Source organism: Procambarus clarkii, chromosome 30 (assembly GCF_040958095.1).
Source record: "Procambarus clarkii isolate CNS0578487 chromosome 30, FALCON_Pclarkii_2.0, whole genome shotgun sequence".
Lineage (NCBI taxonomy): Eukaryota > Metazoa > Arthropoda > Malacostraca > Decapoda > Cambaridae > Procambarus > Procambarus clarkii.
The window spans coordinates 23340474-23361194 of record NC_091179.1 but is presented as its reverse complement, the minus strand read 5'-3'; the positions used below and the strand labels follow the sequence as shown (position 1 = coordinate 23361194).

Sequence of the window (20721 nt, the reverse complement as noted above, 5' to 3'; positions counted from 1 at the left end):
CAACGTGTTCATAGATGCATTGTTTCTCGGCTGGGGCTTTGTGACCAGTGCTCACCAGGCCGGCCAGGGGCGGTGGGGTCCGTTTTTCCGTCGGGCCCACAGCACGGTGCGGGAGTTCGCGGCAGTGTGGTTTGCGCTTTGGAGGGTTCAGGTCACTCGCAGATCGCTGATCCGACTCCATTCGGACTGCTTCCCGATGGTTCATTGCCTAAACCGAGGGGGATCGATACGGTCCTTGACTCTTTGGGGTTGATCGCTTCGGGTGACTCGTCTGCTGAGTTCTCGGGGTTTGGCTTTCCTGGCGGTTCACGTCCGGAGGGTGTCCAACGTCCAGGCAGATGGCCTGTCCTAGTTCGTTTCCATGTCCACTGAATGGACGGTCAACGCCGATTCATTCAGTTGGCTCTGCTAGTCGTTCGGGCGGTGGACCTCTTCGCTTCGGCGTGGTCGAGGCGTCTTACGGTATATGTGGCGCCCTTCCCCAACTGCGAGGCTGTCGGAATCGATGCCTTTCGGTAGGATTAGTCGAGGTGGGGGTTCCTGTACCTCTTTCCCCCGGTTTAGCTGTTGCTCTGGGTCCTGGCTTGCTTGGAGAATTACCAGGGGCGAGTAGTCCTCTTGGCCCCATGGTGACCGGCCCAGCCGTGTTTTCAGGCGCTGCTTGCCTGGTGTCTGAACCCGGAGGTTTTTCTGCGGCTCCGTCTCTTTCCAGAGATCGGGCCAGTCTGGTACGAGATTGGTTCGCTCATCTCTTCGAGTCTTCGCGTTTGGTGTTTTTGACTCGAGTTTATCACCATCTCTTTGGTGCTCAGGTGGCCTCTCTGATGGTTTCCCACCTGTGGGCTTCTTCTTGGCAGCAGTATGAAGTTTCCTGGCGGTCCTTCCTTTTCTTTTTGACTCTTCTTCATTACTCTTTGCTTTTGGTTCAGGTGGTGGTGTCCTTTTTCTCTTGGTTGCTCCAGGACCATCATCTTATGCCTAATACTGTCACTTCATATAGTGCGGCGCTGGCGGAGCCGTTGCAGCTTGCTTTCTGTATCGGTGTTACTTCTGCACCGTTTCACGCACTGTCTTGTGCGTTGTTTCACCTCCAGCCTGCTCATGCGCCACCTGAGCCGTCCTGGTCTTTGGACAGGGTGCTCTCCTATATCTCTTCTCACTTTGTTGTGGCCCCTTCGGTTCCGGATTGTTTTGCTTAGGCTCTTTTTCTGTTGGCATTGGCCTCTGGGGGTCGGTTGGTGGAACTTCATGCTCTTCTCCAGCGCAGAGGTTTTTGCTCTTTTGGTCGTGGTCGTGAACATAGGTATGTTCGTCTGCCGCGGCTTCTCCCTCTTTTCTGGCGAAGAATGAGACTGCTGCTTTCCAGAGGGGTCCTTGGGTTGTTGATGCTTGGATGGTCAGGCCAGGGGTTCACCATGTGTTGTGTCCAGTTGTAGCCCTCCACCGTTATCTGCGCGCCACGGATTCGATGTCCGGGGACGCGCTTTGGGGTGATCCGGTTTCCCTTCTTCCCTATTCGCGGGTTCGGGTCTCTCAGGTCATCCGCAGGGTAATTAAGTCTAGCCAGTCTGCGGTCTATTCCCGTGCCCATGACATTTGTAAGTTTGCTGCTCTTGCTGCCGTCTTTGGCAATATGTCTTGGGCTGACATTCAGGCACAGGGTTTTTGGCGGTCGAACAGGATCCTAGCTGCACACTACCTCGTGAACGTTCCTGGCCCCAGTCGGGCTTGTGTCGCTTTGGGTCGGCGGTTGCAGCCCGTTGTCTCGACTTCGAGTTGAGGAGTAGAGCAACGACCGCCTCCCGGGTAAATCCCCTTCTTTTTGTTTTGACTTTGTTGAAGTAACTCCGGAGAGCCGTAGGGGCTCCCCCAAGAAAACCAGAGTTGAATGTAATGAAACGCCATTTTCTGGGTGAGACGCCATTTTCTGGGTGAGTCCCGGAGGCTCCCCGGCAACCCTCCCTCCCTCCGGTTAGCAGTTTTCGCATTTTTTTATATCCAGCCTCAGAACTGGGGTGTGGATCACTGGTGCGAGGGTCTGGGGCTTCTTCTCCCTCCCGAGGTGGGAGGAGATGCGCAGACATGTGGCGCAGCTCGTGTGACGTCATGCTTGTTTGCTCGTTTTTCTTTTGGGGAGTTCTGTCCACTCGTTTGACGATTTTCGTTGTTAACCAGAATAGGGGGTTTGTTTTGAGGCACTTACCTTTCTGGGTGCCTGTCCCGGTTGATGGCAGATATAGAATGCTCCAAATCACATGTGCATTTCTGTGGGCCATTGCTCCTCGTGCCTCTGTGAGGGGGGGCCAGATTCTGGCTCATGGTCCCCGGTATGCCTAGAACTCCACCCACATCGACTGATGCAAAATAGTTAGGGTATCTGTATCAGCCATGGATAGCTCCGGGGAGCCTCCGGAACTCACCCAGAAAATGGAGTTAATTACATTCAACGCTGTTTTTTTGGACTTATTAAACCTTCAAAGCATCATAAACAGTAAGATAAGGAGTTATAGGTGGTAAGAATTAAGAGAGGAGGTTAATATAACAGAAATGTATGCAACATGAAAACTATAGAAATAAGCAACATTGATTCTATAATGAGTATTTCTTAGGAAGGATTTTGAGACTAAAGCACAGGTTACTGTATTGTATAATACAATAAAGTATTTGTAATCTAAAATATGTTTCACTTTACAATGTTAATTCTTCTCTTTTCTATTTCCCCTTTTCCAGTAGTCCTCAGAAAGGTTCGTACTACAGTTATGAGACTCAGTCGTTGGACTCTTTCAATAGTGGAGTTTCAACAGCCATCACACAAGTAGACCCACATAGCAAACAAGATAAAAACTTTACCAAGCTTCACAAATGGGCCTACTTGGGTGATACCAACAAACTTAAGAAGTTTGTTAAAAAGGTTAGAATTTATTGCCCCATTTATCATACTGATTGATTTTTGTACATACATATTTAAGCAGGTTTCACCACAAGTTTCATATTTAAGCAAATTTCATCATAATTTAGCAGATTTTATTACATTTTCTGGGATTTTCATTAATAATTCCCAGCACTAAATGATGGTGTAATGAATCTGAGGGGCTTAAGGAGATGCAACAGGTCTTGTGAGGCTCACCTTACCTACTTGGAATGAGGAACAGAATCTGGCTCTCTACAAGATAGGGGCAAGTTTTGAAATCAGATAATTTCGAGGCTCTAAAACCCCAATATCCTGGGACACACTTAGTAAGCTTAGGGAATATACCTGGCCAACTAGGACCCCACCCAGGGTACTCAGCAGGGAATTCATATCACACCTCTGGTACATTGGTACACACTCCTTGGAATCTGAGCTTGGGCTTGGGCAGGACCGTAGAGCGACGGTCTCGCTTCATGCAGACTGGTGTTCAATCCCCGACCGTCCAAGTAGTTGGGCACCATTCCTTCACCCTGTCCCATCCCAAATCCTTATTCTGACCCAGTGTTATATAGTCGTAATGGCTTGGCACTCTCAACTGATAATTCCCTCCCTCCCTTCCCTCCTTGGAATCTAGAGCATACCCTCAGGAAACTGGGGCACACTCACAGGAAACTGGGGCACACTCGCAGGAAACTGGGGCACACTCGCAGGAAACTGGGGCACGCTCGCAGGAAACTGGGGCACGCTCGCAGGAAACTGGGGCACGCTCGCAGGAAACTGGGGCACGCTCGCAGGAAACTGGGGCACGCTCGCAGGAAACTGGGGCACGCTCGCAGGAAACTGGGGCACGCTCGCAGGAAACAGGGGCACGCTCGCAGGAAACCGGGGCACGCTCGCAGGAAACCGGGGCACGCTCGCAGGAAACCGGGGCACGCTCGCAGGAAACCGGGGCACGCTCGCAGGAAACCGGGGCACGCTCGCAGGAAACCGGGGCACGCTCGCAGGAAACCGGGGCACGCTCGCAGGAAACCGGGGCACGCTCGCAGGAAACCGGGGCACGCTCGCAGGAAACCGGGGCACGCTCGCAGGAAACCGGGGCACGCTCGCAGGAAACCGGGGCACGCTCGCAGGAAACCGGGGCACGCTCGCAGGAAACCGGGGCACGCTCGCAGGAAACCGGGGCACGCTCGCAGGAAACCGGGGCACGCTCGCAGGAAACCGGGGCACGCTCGCAGGAAACCGGGGCACGCTCGCAGGAAACGGGGGCACACTTGCAGGAAACTGAAGGAAACGGGGGCACACTTGCAGGAAACTGAAGGAAACTGGGACACACTTGCAGGAAGCCGGGGCACACCCTGAATTCCACACGGAAGACATGGAGGAAAAGTTCAACTACTGAGATGGTGCACAAAAAGTGGCATTTCATTATATTCAACACACTATTTCTGAACTGGCCTCCCTTCAGTAGCCCTAAGGAGCTTTCTCAGAACTGCACTTCAGAGAGGAGAATGTCTTTCCTGAAAGAGAATGTATAATGTCCTGAATGAGAAAGCATGTATCTTGTCAAAACAAGACAGGTTGAGGGGCACAGGGCTAACAACACTGCAAACCAGGCATGATGGGGTGATCTCATCGAAATGTTCAAAATACTGAACAATTTGTAGGATGTTGATCCAGGCGACTTCTTCTTAAGGTCAGATGTAACGCAGACAAGGAGTAATTATTTCCAGCTCAATAAGCATAGTGTATGACTGAAAACAGGAGATGCTTTTATCACCCACAGGGTTATAAACCCATGGAACTGTCTACCCTCCAAAGCCGTAAATGCCAAAACTCTGCTGAACTTTAAAATCCAGCTTGAAAAAATTGTCAGGACAAATGAGGGAGCCAGTCGGCTGAGCGGACAGCACACTGGACTTGTGATCCTGTGGTCCCGGGTTCGATCCCAGGCGCCGGCGAGAAACAATGGGCAAAGTTTCTTTCACCCTATGCCCCTGTTACCTAGCAGTAAAATAGGTACCTGGGTGTTAGTCAGCTGTCATGGGCTGCTTCCTGGGGGTGGAGGCCTGGTCGAGGACCGGGCCGCGGGGACACTAAAGCCCCGAAATCATCTCAAGATAACCTCAAGATAACCTTTGACAAGATGCCAGCCTCCTGTCTTCATTGAGGCCACTAGTGTGTTGGTGGCCCTCGGGTAAATTCAGGTAAATAAATAAAAGAACACCAGCATGATGGCAATGGGCTTCACAGTTGGGAAAATAATAGTCTAGGAAATATTGGGACAAAAAAATGCATGAAAGAGATCCTTATACACATCATGCATATGGTGATAAACATCCAGCTAGCTAAACTGTGACCTACTGGATGACCTGAGAGTACCAGGTCTTAAAACAAGGAATCATGGATCTAGAATTGAGGTACAATATAAATGCAGTTATTGGCAGTAACATAACTTCGCTGTCATTAGGCAAACGAACATATGGAGCTCCAGGCAGGCCAAACCAAGCATTGATCAACAGTGGCCCCTTCCAAAAGGTGAGCATCTCATTCCTGCAATATATGAAGCAGAAAGCAAGATATGATGAGAATGTGTCCCTAGACCAAGAACATGTAAACCCCGTTTCTGGAAAAAAAACATGTAGCCCACCATGGTGACTCCCAAAAGTGAATCTCAACAAGAAAGCCGCATTGTCAGAACATTCCTCAGGAAAGGTTGAAATTCAAAAGCAAGTTTAGGAACAAGCTCCAACCAATGACCAAGAGGGCTTTTGGGCCATGTGAGCCAAACTGAGGCAAAAGACCCGAATCAATAAAAAAAGTGAGGAGAGGTCAAAACTGCCCGAAAAGCAAAAAAGATAGGTTATGCCAAAGCTGATTGATGAGTTGTGACTGTAATGGAAATAAAAGTGGCTATTCCAAAAGAACCAAGGGAGAAAGCTAAAGTCCACCACCGCATAGACAGAAGACAGTTGACAGAAAGAAAAAGAGCCTAAAGGCATGCCTAACAACACAAGACTGTCCACACCATGTCTTCCATACAGGTGGTGGTACAAAAGGCCATAAAACTTACTACACAAAGGTTGACAGAGAGCCTTGAACCATCCAGCAAGGTTTAACAGCCGATCCTCTGGGAGAGACAAAACCTCGCTTAGGAAGCTAAGTGGGGGAAGAGAGGAGGGCTTGGAACATGGGAGCCAGAAGGAGAAAGCATCTTGCAGCAGAGGTCTCCAACCTAAACAACATTAGGAAGAGAATCTGGACCAGAGGGAAAAAATAAGAAGAAAACTTACCAGCTCAAATTCAGATGAAACTCATCCAGCACCAAAACCTTGCGTACAATCAGGTACCCAGATGACCTGAGCTACCACCTGGTGACAACCAGGAGAATTACAAGGGTAGGCTGAATTTATGTCAAAAGTCAATCTTACAGACAGTATATTTTATCTGGTCATGGGGGATTAGGTGTTCTCACCCACTTGTTTATTATTTCAGCCTTGTGTAAAGTTACCTTATAAATGTATATGCAAATTTGTCTTGGCTCAACTAAAATAGGAACACTTTATTAAAGGGAAATGCAGTTCATAAGACAAGTGCTCTTTGTGGGTTTCCTGCAGTGCTCATGCTTGTCATCCTCTCAGACATTATGATTGGTATTTATGCACTGTAACCAATCAGTATTGTAGGACTGTATTGGCTTATCAGAGTTATTATTCTGTTTTCTCAGGTGTCTGTTGATGCCCAAGACAGTGAGGGTAAGACAGCTTTACATCATGCAGCAGCTCAAGGGCATGGTGATGCTGTGCTTTTTTTATTAGGGAGCAAGAGTAATGTGGAAATGAAGGATAATATTGGCATGACACCCTTCCTTAGAGCAGTAGAGAGAGCCCAGTTGCAGATTGTTCAACTGTTTCTTCAAAGACGAGTAAGTTGGAGGAAGATATTTGGCTTTTCCTTCTTTCTAAAACTATTAGGATAGTACTGACTTGGATCATCAGAGATTCGAACTCCGGCCTCAAAAGTACGAGACTAGTCCTACTGACCAGATCATGGATGGTGACAATAAGGAAAGATTTCAGAAGTGCCTAACTGGTACCAACTATGATTTTACACATTCTCTGCAGCCCCACAAAGGTATCTGGAGATAATTCACCCCTTCATTCATATCATAAAAGATGAAATCCACAGTAGCGAGATAATAACATTTCATTCACTTAGATCATCAGACGAACTTAGGTCTAAAGATCGAGACTTGTCCTAACAACAAGGTCATGGATGCTCACAATAAGGAAGGCTCTAATAAGTAAAATAGCTATGGGGAGTTAGTGAAGAGCCGCCAGAAAAATGGCATTTATTTCAATCAGTACTTCAGTATATAGTTTATAAATGTTGATTGTTGGCTTCATGTTGATTATTTTTTATTGGGTATTAGATGGGGTCGTTGGCAGTGTCCAGGTCTTCCTTCTCCTTCCCCCTTCTCCCTTCCCCCTTCTCTTCTCACTCCCTTCCCCCTTCTCACTTCCCCCTTCTCCTCTCACTCCCTTCCCCTTCACTTCCCCCTTCTCTTCTCACTCCCTTCCCCCTTCTCCTCTCACTCCCTTCCCCCTTCTCCTCTCACTCCCTTCCCCCTTCTCCTCTCACTCCCTTCCCCCTTCTCCTCTCACTTCCTTCCCCCTTCTCCTCTCACTTCCTTCCCCCTTCTCCTCTCACTCCCTTCCCCCTTCTCACTTCCCCCTTCTCTTCTCACTCCCTTCCCCCTTCTCCTCTCACTCCCTTCCCCCTTCTCCTCTCACTTCCATCTTCTTTCACTTCCCCCTTCTCTTCTCACTCCCTTCCCCCTTCTCCTCTCACTCCCTTCTCCTCTCACTCCCTTCTCCTCTCACTCCCTTCCCCTCTCTCTGTGTCCCTTCTCTCACTCACTCCCCATTCTCCTCTCCCTCCCTCCCCCCTTCTCTCCCTCTCTCTCCCTCTCTCCATCCCCATCCCTCTCTCTCTCTCTCTCTGCCTCCATCTCCCCCCTCTTCCCCCTCCCTACTCTCTCTCAACATGCAATACTGAACTGCTAAAAACTATTGAAAAAATTCCATGGAAAATAAAACCAAGGTTAGTTTCGTAGGTGTGTGGGAGTCACAATAGCAGACTACCCTGCTTAAATGGAAACAATTAGACAGACCCCAACTTGCCTATGACAGTATCCAACTACCCATTTGTCATCCTGCAAAGTTCGCAAGGCTAGATCCAAACATGTGGCCTCCAACTTTGGACAGACAGACAGACATTCTATTTTATAGATATAGATTGATGATGTTTGTCACTTATTGGTATCTTTCATTTCAGGTTGACATAAAGGCGACTGACTACCAAAGGAACAACTGCTCTCATTTGGCTGCCAGAACAGGGGCAACTGATCTTTTAACATTATTGCTGGATTGTGACAGTGATTATGATGCTCCAAACTCACTTGGCCGTACCCCATTGCATATAGCATGCTCTGAAAACCAGGAAGAAGCCGTTGAGGCTCTTCTTAGACATGGTGCTAGTGTCAACGTTTCCGATAAGGAAGGTGTGACTCCTCTTATGGTTGCTGCAAAACTGGGTAGTGTTTCACTTGTTGAATCACTCATCGATCACGGTGCAGATCTTTCACGCGTTGATGCTAGTAAATGGTCGGCAGCTGATTATGCTCGTTTTACAAATCACAATCAATTATATAACCACCTAAAGACGCTGATGAAGGATGACGGAAGTTCAAGTGTGATTCCACAAGGCCTGCTAAATGTTAGCGATGATGGGAGTGCTCAAGATGATGATGGGGCTGTGGGGCTAACTTCAGCAAATAAACATAGCCATTGTGATGGAACAGATAATTCTTGGAGTGACAGTAGTGACATTAATTCTATTAAGGAAAAGCCAAAACTTAACCTCACCAAATTTTTGCCATCATCAGATGAGTCTGCTGGTAATCTCTTTGCCACCATCACCACACCTGAGGGCAGCAGGAGTAATGGGCTGGGTCCTCCAAAACCCCCACGTCTTCATACAAGCTCTTCGAGTATTGCCTCAGAAAATGTGGATGCTAAAGCAGAAGATATTTGTAGTGATAAAGAAGACAGTTTAAAAGCAGATGACTCTTGGAAATCCTCATCGGATGAAGAAGACAAAGAACCCAAACTAAAACCATTTGAGCTATTCAACAGAGGCTTACAATTCCATGAAGAAGTAAATAAGGAAGAGAAAATCCCAAATGATGATATTGGTGCAGTATCTCACTCTAGAACAAGTAGAGAAGATATGCTTGCTGAACTAGGATTAAATGACTTAACATATCAGTCATCAGAAGATGTATCTTTTAGTGATGAAGAAAAGCCAGTTCTACCACTTGAGGGAACACCCAAGAAAAACATTATAAGCAGGAGAAGTTCTATGCTTCCAGAAGATGGACTCAATGTCAAAGTTTCGCCAAGTAAAACAGTTTCCCATTCATCTGCCTTTCAGACATCATTTGGAGATCATGCACCTCTGAACACAAAAAGAGAATCTCCTGCTAAACAAATGCCAGAACAGTGTGAAGAAGTTATTAAGACAGACCTGTCACTCAATTACTCACCACAGACATCTGCTAGGAAAAGCAGAAAACATTCTGCTTTAAAAGAGTCTTTAAGAAAGTCTCCATTAAAGAAGTCGCCAAGAAATGCCAGTACTAAGTCTCGACTCGAGAGGTCTTTTAATTTTGACAGCGACAGTGATGATGAATTAATATCATCACAGCGACCACGAAGAAGAAAAAATAGCACACCCACAAAAGGAAAATTAGAATCAAAATCATCAAACAACTTTGCTGTAGAACAAATTAAATTTGAAAATGCAGCAGAGAAGAGAAAGTTAAAATCTTTAGGAGATGAGTCTTCGGTGGACAGTAATAGTGACGATGCTCCATTATCGTCTCTCGGGAAAAAGGAAGAAAGTGTAAAAAGTCAACAGTCGGAAACGAGAGAAAATTTAAATACCCGTATACATAGTAAATCTTCAGAAATTGACAGCAATAACGTTGGAGGAAGTACTCTCTCTCTTCTTGCCACCAATGCTGGTAGCTCGTGTACTAATACTTTATCAACAGTTGTAGGAACTTTAGGTCGTGTGGGAACAATGCAAGAAACAGAGGAAGTGTGGGAAGCTAATGCTAGTATTAGCCAACATAAATATTCCAGCTCTAATAGCAGCCTCCAAAATTCGAGTAATGAAAATCTAAAAGAAATAAATGGCCATTCAGGAAGAGATACTGATACTTTACTAGAATGCATCAATAAAAAAAGAGTTCATACAGCACAAGGGAATGGAAATGGCATTGATTTTAAAATTGATGTAAATGAACTAGGAAGTATAGATGAAACTACCAGTACAAGAAATGTTGTTGAGTCAGAAGACACTGGCCACAACATCAGTAATGACATATTAGAAGCAAACCCAGTTAATGTTGTGTCCCCTAGATCATCATCCATATCTGTGAGTGGAGTTCATTCTTCAGAATTATCAGCTACTAGAGAAAATGGTGATATACAGACAGTCAAAGAAAAATTACTTGATGCATCTATAGAAACATTTTCTCATGCAGAAACAAAAAATTCAGTTTCTACAAAAGAAAACCTGTTAACAAATCCAATGAGTATTACAAAAATAGCTGAAAACATTAAATTAACATCTAACCAGAAAGTAGAAAAAAACAAACCAGTAGAGAAGAGTAATGAACGTAGTGTCTCCAGACCACCCTCTAATTTGTCTGCTTTAAGTAAACCACACTGTAGAACAGGGTCAGGAAGTGGTTTATGCAGCATAGCTTTTAGTGATGAAGATTCGATTGCTCATGACCCACTATCTACTCCTCGTGGGCTTGATGAGCTAGATGATGGAATTTCAGCGGCTTCAACGGAAACAGAAGAAAGTACCCACATTAATTCAGGTCTTAAAGACTCTCTTCTTAATCCCTTATCGTCTCTGCCAGATGCATCTGATGTTGCGCAGCTTCAAGATCTTGTGCGGGAACTTCGGCTAAAGTTGGAAAAGGAATTTGGACGCAGAGCTGCTCTAGAAACTCGAGTGTCAAATTTACAACAGCAAGAGAAGCAGTCAAAGCATTATAGTGACCAACAGGAGCTTGATTTACAGCGGCAGCAGCAAGAGGTAAACTTGGATACTCTTCTACAAACTTTAGATTTTTTCTTGCAACTGAAGTTATAGATGATGTGCAGTCAAATCAGATTTATTGATTTTATAAGTCATTGTATTTTTTACTTTTTTCTTTAACTTTCAGTGCATTTGAGATTGGTCATATATCAATAGTATTACTGTCGTTACATGGGCATCTTCACAACCCAAATTATCATTTCATCATCTCATTTGTTTCTATAAATACAGTAAAATTTTATAAACTTATTCCATTCACTTTTGTTGGATTTGTTGTATTATAAATAATAAATAGTGGTTTGTTCCAGCAAAGGGGAAAATTATCTACTAGATTTGTTAAGAAATTAATGCAGGGCTTGTGTTTAAAATGTGTGGCAAAAAAAAAAGTGTTGAATGTAATGAAATACCTCTTTCTGTATGAGTCCTGGTGGCTCCCAGAAGCTATTTTGCTGGGATGGCTCCTAACTACTAGTTCTCATAAGCCATGGAGTTCTGTTTGCCTACTGGGAACCAAAGCCAGAACCTGGCACTTGCCCTCACAGAGGAGCAGAGAGCAGGTGACACTCTGCCACTTACAGGGAAAGCATCCATAAAGTCAGCGAACCAATTCAGACACTGCCGACTTCAAAAGAACTGAAGCATCGAAATTGCCAAATGAACTTCCCAATGAGTGTTAAGAAACGATTGTAAATCTCAAAACTAGTGCAAGCTCGTTTCCACTAACCCTCTGCCAGTAAGGGAAGGGAGGGATGAAAAGTCTGGAGCTCCAATTTTCCCCCAGCCTTCCAAGCCAGTTCTGTAGCATGTGAAGACTACAAACACCTACAGATGAATCTAGAAGGGAGGGATGTAATTAGGGAACAATAGGGGTTCATTTAGGAGGCATTTCATTACATTCAACACTGGTTTTCTGGAGGAGCCCATTTTGGGTCCCTGAAACTAACTACCCATGGAGAAGAAACACAAGGATCTAACCAGGAAGGAGGAGGTGAGACTGCAGGCAATCAAGACAAAGAAGTGACAACCGGAGGAGAAAAAACGACCCAAGGCAATACAGGTATGACGAGACCTAGAGACTTCAAATGCTGTACAAGGTAACCAAGATCCTGTTAGACTGCCAAAACACCCTCGCTCTAATATCAGCCCATGACCTGTTAGCAAAGACCTTTGTGAGAGCAACATACGAACATCATGGGCACGAGGGTAGTCAACAGGCTGACTGGACTTAATAACACTGTAGACAACTTGAAGAATATGAGCCTTGAAACAGGGAACCAAGAAAGAAGGTTCCGCACACAAAGCATCCATCGAGACGGAATCAGTGGCATGAAGGTAGTGACGAGGAGCTGCCACAGGTATACCCCTGGCAGAACTAATTGAGCATCAATAACCAAAGACCCCACTGGAAGCCCACTTAACTCATTATCAGCCAGAAAACAAGATAGCTACAAATGAATATAACACCCACTAGAAACATAAAATAGATAACCCCGCCTCTGGAGAAGAGTATGAAGATTCCTGCCCTTCCAATCGGAGTTGAGTGCCAACAGAAAAACTGATTTTTAAAAAAGAATCACAGACTGCAGGGGGAACCATGAACCAAGGTGAAGAAAAAAAGGCAAGGATACGGTCAAGAGAAATCAAGAGGGCATGAAACAAGGTATGAGACAGCTTCCAGTTGCATGCCGAATGTATGCAGTAGCAGCTCCACCAGCACTGAACAATAGAGGCAGCAGTATTGGGCATAGGATACTCGTGAAGAAACAACCAAGAGAGAAATGAAAGCACATTACTAACAGACAGAAGAATGATGCACAAAGGGACAGGAAGTGATAAAAAGAGTGCCAAGCTACTCTATACTGCCGCAAGGAGACAAACGCAGGTGGGACATCATAAATTCGGCCACCTGCTTGCTATACAGTTAGCGATACACTCTTCAGAAAGTCCAAACGCAATGAGCCAAGAAGTCTTAGCCAGTATGGTATGTTACTGGACTGATCTTCTAAAAAAAATGCTTGGGCTCAGACACAGTGCAAACAATACTTGATACTAATGCCTACTACCAAGGAGCAGAAGGACCCCCTTTTCCTGGTAGAACTTCAACCTGGCCTGGATCCAAAGCAACAGATATACTGGGGAAATAGGTAAAGAAATCCCCACTATAACCAGTCCAGCCAAAGGCATCCACTGCATGGGCTTCGCAGTTGGGGCCATGTAGAAAGGAAGACACTGATTCCAAGCCAATGCAGAGAGATCTGTGCCAGGGAATGCAGGTATCATGCAGAGCCACTGAAAGGAGGTGGTGTCAATGGTCCACTCTGTGGAGATGGACAGGAAACGAGACAGACAGTTCTGGAGACCATTGGACACTACAGACGTGAACAGTGTGGACAACCAAACCCCAAGAATCCAGTAGATGGACTACCCACAGCATCCATCTCCAAATGGCAGTGGACTGAAGGAAACCCTCACAGTTTAGGCAATGAACCACTGGGAAACAGTCTGAATGAAGCTGGAGCCTGGAGGAATCCAAATTCTCTTCATAGCATGCCACATGGCCGCAAACACGTGCACCACATTGTGCCCAGTGGAACAGACCTGACCAACAGCCCTAAGCAGCTTGGCGAGTGCTGTATCATGAAACCCTCGGCCCAGAGCCAACACTTCTATAAACACGTCGAGTGGCGGTGGAGGATGCACTAAAGAACCGAAGCTCGAAAAGCCAGAAGAGGAAGCTGGCTAAACACCAGCTAATGAAGGGCGATCAGAGCCCAAACACGATGGTCGCAGAGGTTGTAGAAGGGACAAAACTGGAGTAACAGGACAGCCGCAAAGCCACTGTGGTGTATGCGAGGCTGGCTAACATCAGAACTGCCTTCAGGAACCTGTGTAAGGAATCATTCAGAACCTCGTACAGTATACCACATATGTAAGTCCATTCCTGGAGTATGCGGCCCCAGCATGGAGCCCGTACCTTGTCAAGCACTTGACGAAGTTTGAAAAAGTTCAAAGATATGCCACAAGGCTAGTCCCAGAACTAAGAGGCATGAGTTACAAAGAAAGGCTGCGAGAAATGCACCTCACGACACTAGAAGACAAAAGAGTAAGGGGAGACATGATCACTACCTACAAAATTCTCAGAGGAATTGACAGGGTAGATAAAGATAAACTGTTTAACGTGGGTGGAATGCAAACAAGGGGACACAGGTGGAAACTGAGTACCCAAATGAGCCACAGGGACGTTAGAAAGATGGTCGCATGCTTGCTTTTTTTGAAAAGATGCTTTTTCAGTGTCAGAGTAGTTAGCAGATGGAATGCATTAGGCAGTGATGCAGTGGAGGCTGACTCCATACACAGTTTCAAATGTAGATATGATAGAGCCCAGTAGGCTCAGGAATCTGTACATCAGTTGATTGACAGTTGAGAGGTGGGACCATAGAGCCAGAGCTCAACCCCCGCAAGCACAATTAGGCGAGTACAATTAGGTGAGTACACCCTGCCCAGTGGGGAAAACCACACAGCCAAAGTTCAAAGTTCATAGACCTCGGTGGGATCAGGCAGCGCAACTGCCTCTGCGCCTGAAGTAGGAGGAGCCCCTAGAGAAGGCTGAGCCACACCTCTGAGATAAATCCTGCCCTGACTGCAAAACAGAAGCTGGGTGCACCACATCTGAAGGGAAAGTAAAAGGTGGTGTGAATAGAACCAAAGTGAAATTCACCAATACCCCAAATTCTGGGTTGCTAAAAATAAGATGGGCAAACCCTGGGGGGTGCAAGTGGGCACAATGCCACGAGCACTGAAAGTGGGTAAACCAGACCCACTAGGTGGCAGCTGCTTGATAAGCTTACATTTTGCTTGGAGGGTCTGAGAGAAGAGCCACATGAGGGAAACAAATCGCACAGGATTCAGGGTTGCAGGTGTCATCGATCCAATAGGCAGCATGGAAGAGGTAGAAAGAATGACTGTAGCCCCGTGGCATAGACAATGAATAGCCCTGAAACTCGCACAAGGTGACAGCAAGGTTCAGAGGGAATATCCATAATATAGTGAATCCACAATTTTATGGATATTGTGGCCTAAATTGGGAACTCTCCGAGTCACCAGAGAAGAGAATTGTTAATGCAGGGGCAGTGTTAGGGAGTGCACAGGGAAGGCTAGCCCTGAGCACATGCAGCTCCAAGCACACTGTGAGCCAAGTCCACACTACACAAGCCAAACAGAAACTTGCTCCTGATTCTAAGTCAAGCCTGGCCCCAGGTCAGGCTTTAGGAACAGAAGAATTCCTAGAACCCCATCCAGATACAATCCTGGTACATAAAATAGAGAAAAATACCAAGCAAATGGCTCTGGCAGGACAAAATCTAAAAGTGGACGGCACTTAGCATAGAAATAGCGAGGACTTGTGTGACTGGTTGACAATCCAGGAGCCCTATAGTGGACAACTGGAGGTGTCCACATTGGTGACAGAACGAACTTGGAAGGCCGGGGGAGACCTGGAGCTCCACCCCACCTTATTGACAGGGATTTAGTGCTAACGAGCTCATGCTAGGTTTGAGAGATTCAATAACTTATATACTGTACCGTAAATTGCTTGGGAAGTTCGTTTGGCAGATTCAAGACTTTGGTTCTTTCGAATCCAGTGGTGGGCTGTATTTATTCGCTGATTTTCTGGATGCTTTTCCGATGGGATGGCGGAGTGTCACCTGCTCTCTGCACCTCTGTAAAGTGTGGGGGGAGGGGGGGGGAGGCAAGGTTCTGGCTCTGATCCCTAATAAGCCAAATAGAACTGTTCAGCTGATGTGACCTAGTAGTTGCGAGCCATCTCTGCAAGATAGCTTCAGAGAACCACAAGGGGCTCCCCATAGAAGTTCTTCAACCATACTTCTTACTTTAGTAAAGTCCTGCACTTTGTTTAATTTGTAATTATGAACAATGTGTATTTGCAGTACTTACGGCTTATTTGTATCCCAGATTTTCATAATTCATTTACCTTAATTACTTCCTGCTCCAACAAGGGTAGCATTTATAGTAAAATGTTTTATACAGGTTTCCACTCTGGCTGGACGTATCAGGCAGCTAGAATATCAGAGCCGATGTGAACAAGATTCTTCTCGGCTTAAGGAACAGTCCCTTGAAGACTTTCAGAGTCGTTGTACCCAGCTTGAAGAACAATGTAGCACTCTTCGTGTACATGCTCAACACCAAGAGCAATTGGTAGACTCGCTAATGGTACAACTTCAAACTAAAGAACGTATTAACCAGAGTCTTCAAGGAAAACTGGAAGAGCTGACATCTCAGACAAAGTAGATATCTTACAGTACTGAATGATATTTATAGCATCTTTATTGCTAAACCTAGTTTTTATTAAGCATAATGTCTTTGTCACTTGATTGGGGAATCATTTATTTATAATAGGTTTTTCCATAGGAGATATTTGCTTTACTTTCCAATACGTGTTTACTCTTAATTCACAATAAACGTTATTAACTTTCTAAAACATTTCAGGTATGTGTCGATGAAAAGTTGTCAGACAGAGGCTATCTATATGAATACTGGAGAGACTGTTGCAACTTGTGCCCAGACTGACATTGTATTTTTTGATAGAAAAGAATCTGCCACTCAAACAAATTCCACATCAACTTCAGTAGATGTTGGGATTACAACAGATAAAAATATGCAAAATTCAGCAGCCGAGTTAAAAGAGCTTAACTTGTCACAGACGTGTAACTCTGCATCAGTGAGTATAATCAAAACAGTTACAGACTCAATACTGCCCGAAGAAAGTAACAGTGATCACAGAACGACCCCATGTATGATGGATGAAGCAGTTCAAACTGAAGGCACATACAGCACAAATGTAATAAGTGCACAAGTCCAATGTACTCCAGAAAGATTGATAAAGTCATGCCAGACACAAATATGCACACAAACTCAGTCTGTTCAAACTGCAATGGAAGGCCTGTGTGGCAGTGGTGAGAAAGCTGTCAATGATTCATCAAGTCAGACAGTAACAATGATAAGGCAAGCTGCAATTCAAACAGATACAGTGACTTCTGATTGTGATTCAGAATCTTCCCAAAAAACTGTGGGAGAAAGTAGCCAAGTTCAGTTGATAGCATCTGCGGTAGAACCCATATTGCAAACCTTTTCTCATAATCTTGAGTCTCTTATTATCGAAAAAAATGAAACGAGCCAGACCTCAGTATTAAAGATGATAAAACAAATTATCATTGGTCAAATTGATAAACTTGAATGTATCATTAATACATCCTTACAGCAGACATCGTCATTTCAAAATAGAGAGACCCAATGCCAGCTTAGCGAGGGAATTTTGCATTTACAAGAGTTGCTGCAGAATCAGCTAGATACTGTGACTAAAATGTCTGATGATGTTGCAGGAATAAAATGTAGTTATTTAAAGGATTCTATCACAGAGGTAAATTCAGACATTCAGTCAAGATTTCAGAATCTTAGAGAAGAACTTGATGGCCTTCATCAGAGTCAGGTATCCAGCGAGCAAGTGATGATCAATATTTCATCATCGTTAGGAGAATTAAAGCAAAACAATGACAAATTTTTTAACTGTATATCTGAATACTTTCAAGAAAGCAGAGACTCCAGGTCACATGGATATAATGATATGAAACAACATTTTGAGACTCATATTGGTGAAGTTAAAAAAACACTGGAATTGTCCAAGTGTTCAGATGACAGTGGAGTATCTGATAGTCTAACCAGAGGCATTATAGACAAGCTAGAAACACTTCAGAAATCCTTTACGTTGTCAGTAGAAAAAAGCTGCACAGTTCAAGATATTTATGAAGTACAAGATGGAATAAAAAAAATGTCAGATGATATTCAGAATAAAGTATCTGAACTTGAACAAGGTCTGCAAACAGCAAATAAAGACACCAGACTAGATCAAACTCAAATAAATGAACTTATGAACACTATTAAAGAGAGTAATAAACAGCTTATGGTACTTCTGAAGACCAGAACCTCGGAAGCAAACTCTAACATCAGTGAGGCATTAGAGGAAAACTTCCATATAATTCAAGATCACTTACACAGACTTCAGCAAACTGTGTTAAAGAGAATAAATGAGGTTTGTGACCATGTAAATATAGCTGAGGATGAGAAGGTAGTGTGGTTATCCAAGCAGGTAATGGAGATGGCTAGTCAAGTGTCAGGAATGAAGTCTGGCATTTTAAGAGTGCAATCATCAATGGAAGCAACACAGAGTTTGCCTTCATCTTCAGGCATCATTGATGAGGCCCTAATTTCCTCACTCAAAGCCAGCAATGAACAGGCTGTATCAACATTGAAATTCCAAAATCAGAGTATAATTCAGCAGCTTGAAGTTTTACAGAAAGAAATTCATAGCACAATTGTACAAGGACAGATATCTAAGGACAACAAAGAAGTGTGTGCTTTAAAAGAAGCTTTAAATGAAAAAGAAAATGAATTGGCCAAGTTGACAAGCTGCAAAGAGAATCTACAAGAAAAATTACAACAACAGGTAAGCTGTAGTGTTCAGTTAGTGCCTAGCTGAATTACATTTAATTTAGTTGCAGTTGCAAGATGCTTTGTTGAGCAAGGTTTCCTTAGTCACTGAGCCAAGACTTGAGTCCATGCCAAGCACTACATTCCCACCGGACTCTGTAAATGTGTTGCCAACAGTGACAAGTGAGTTTTCAGATTGTGTTGCAATCTAGTTAGGAAGGAGAAACTGGGTACTACCCTCACTTGTTTGCCAGAGACGCGCCAAGTTAAGTTACCCGAGTGTTCCTGGAGAGTTTGCTTCGGTACAGTGTGCATTCTTAAGTGTTTGTTCCATAGTATGTGGCCAGTCATTTGTATATGTGTCTAGTGCTATCCACTTCTGCTTTATTTCAGAGTAATGTTACCTGGTCCTGGTTGTCAACGTCAAACAGCCTTTCGAGTTATCATTTCTGTGATGGTCTGGTTTAGTTATCAGTGTGGCCTGGTTGCTTTTGAGTTGGGTCTTTGTCCTGGCCTAGGCCATGCTTTGATTTCACTCCACTTGTTGTTACTTCGTGCTGTCTTTTAAAACACCTCCATTCCCACCTGTGCCATGCTCTGACAACTGCTCATCTGGAGGGCCCTGTCCTCTCTTACTGTCTTGCCCTTATTTCAAGGATGCAAGATTCTCTCTGTACACACCTTTAATATCTCACCTTTTGTTGTTCCTACTTTTGCTTCCCATGGAGGGTCCTATTTATGACATTTGGCAAAGCCCAGAGCTGCATAGTGAAGGCTTATACCCCTCCTATTGTTACAAAAAGCCTTTTCCTTTAACATTTTTCTTGCAAATCACACTTGCTTTATTCACAAATGGGTCAAAGTTTACTGACAGTGTTTGTTACTCTTGTTTTTCCCTCTATGTGCCACCTGCCCCCTGAAACTAGCATCTTCATAGCAAGATTTTATGCAATTTTATATACTCTTCACCAGCTACGTTTTATGCATCAAAGTTACTTTTGCATTGTTGTTAACTTGCATTGCTTTATATATCTAGATTCATTTAACCCTTTTTGTCCCTGTGGTGATCGAAATCCAGTATTGGCCATTTCTCACCAGCAACAGATTTAAGAGTCGAATTCTTCTGGGTACCCAGCCATATTGGTGGTACCTTTAATGGTATCACTGCTGCTAAGTCATTTATGCCTCTCATTTTTCGTAAAGGTATTTCTATCCAGTCATTCATTCCACAGTCTGCAACCATTGTAGAGTTGATGGTCTGGCATTATGAGTAGTAGGCATTAATCGGTCTCAGGAGACTATGGAGTTGCGCTCTGGTTGTCGGTCTGGAGTAGCCTCTCCAGGACGCAAAGCCAGGATAGGTTGATATGGAGGAGAAGCTGTTACCCATGTGGCAGGACCCCCCTCTCCACGGCGCCGAAAGTCTCCAATGGAAAGGCCCAATACGATACGATACAACCAATACGATTGGTTCTAGCGCCATCGCAGGAACTGAGAGCTCCAGAGTTGCCCTCGAAGTTGGTGAAGGAAGGCACTGGGACTCCAAATCTGGGGACTGTCGTGGACGTGACCGGAGAACCACCCCAGCCAGGGTATGAACAACCCCAGCCTCCTGAAGCAGAGCCTGGGTCGCACGACCCCCGGGAGGTGGACGTCCTGGTCCTGCACCTACTGGTACCAGACAGAGATCGCCACAGCCCCTTTCACCCGAGGCCGGCCTCCTTCAAGACCAAGTAGAAGGAAGAGTGATAATTATTAAATACAACAATTTTTATGATAATAATAATAAGTCACAAGTCACATATTCTTAAAGGTGGCATGTTCCCATGGCCTTCCTCTCTTATCACGTAATAGGTAGTTGGAAACGGCTCTTGACTGGTCTGCATATGAGCCACATGCACTTAACTCATGGGTATATAATGAAATGATGGCCTGCTCCTTATTGTCAAAACTTTATTATCCCAATTAATCGTGCACCTCTTTGTTGAATGTGCTGATTTTCAGGATGATTGCATGACTTTAAAATTTGTCCCTCTGGGTCACTTGTCCCAAGATAGAACCCGATAGCTTTGATGTCTCCTGCATTACGTCCTTTTGTTCTCGTATTGTCATGCCGAGTGTTATTTAGC

At 44.8% G+C, this 20721-nt stretch overlaps 1 protein-coding gene across 1 annotated transcript in view; it reads left to right on the top strand.

The window, feature by feature from the left end:
- Positions 1–20721, top strand: part of LOC123765554 (uveal autoantigen with coiled-coil domains and ankyrin repeats) — a 53675-nt gene that overhangs the window by 6174 nt on the left and 26780 nt on the right. The window contains exons 3-7 of the mRNA XM_045754231.2: positions 2731–2911; positions 6636–6833; positions 8246–11086; positions 16136–16392; positions 16595–18608. Coding sequence (XP_045610187.2) covers positions 2731–2911; positions 6636–6833; positions 8246–11086; positions 16136–16392; positions 16595–18608 — 5491 coding nt within the window. The remainder of the gene's footprint in view (positions 1–2730; positions 2912–6635; positions 6834–8245; positions 11087–16135; positions 16393–16594; positions 18609–20721) is intronic.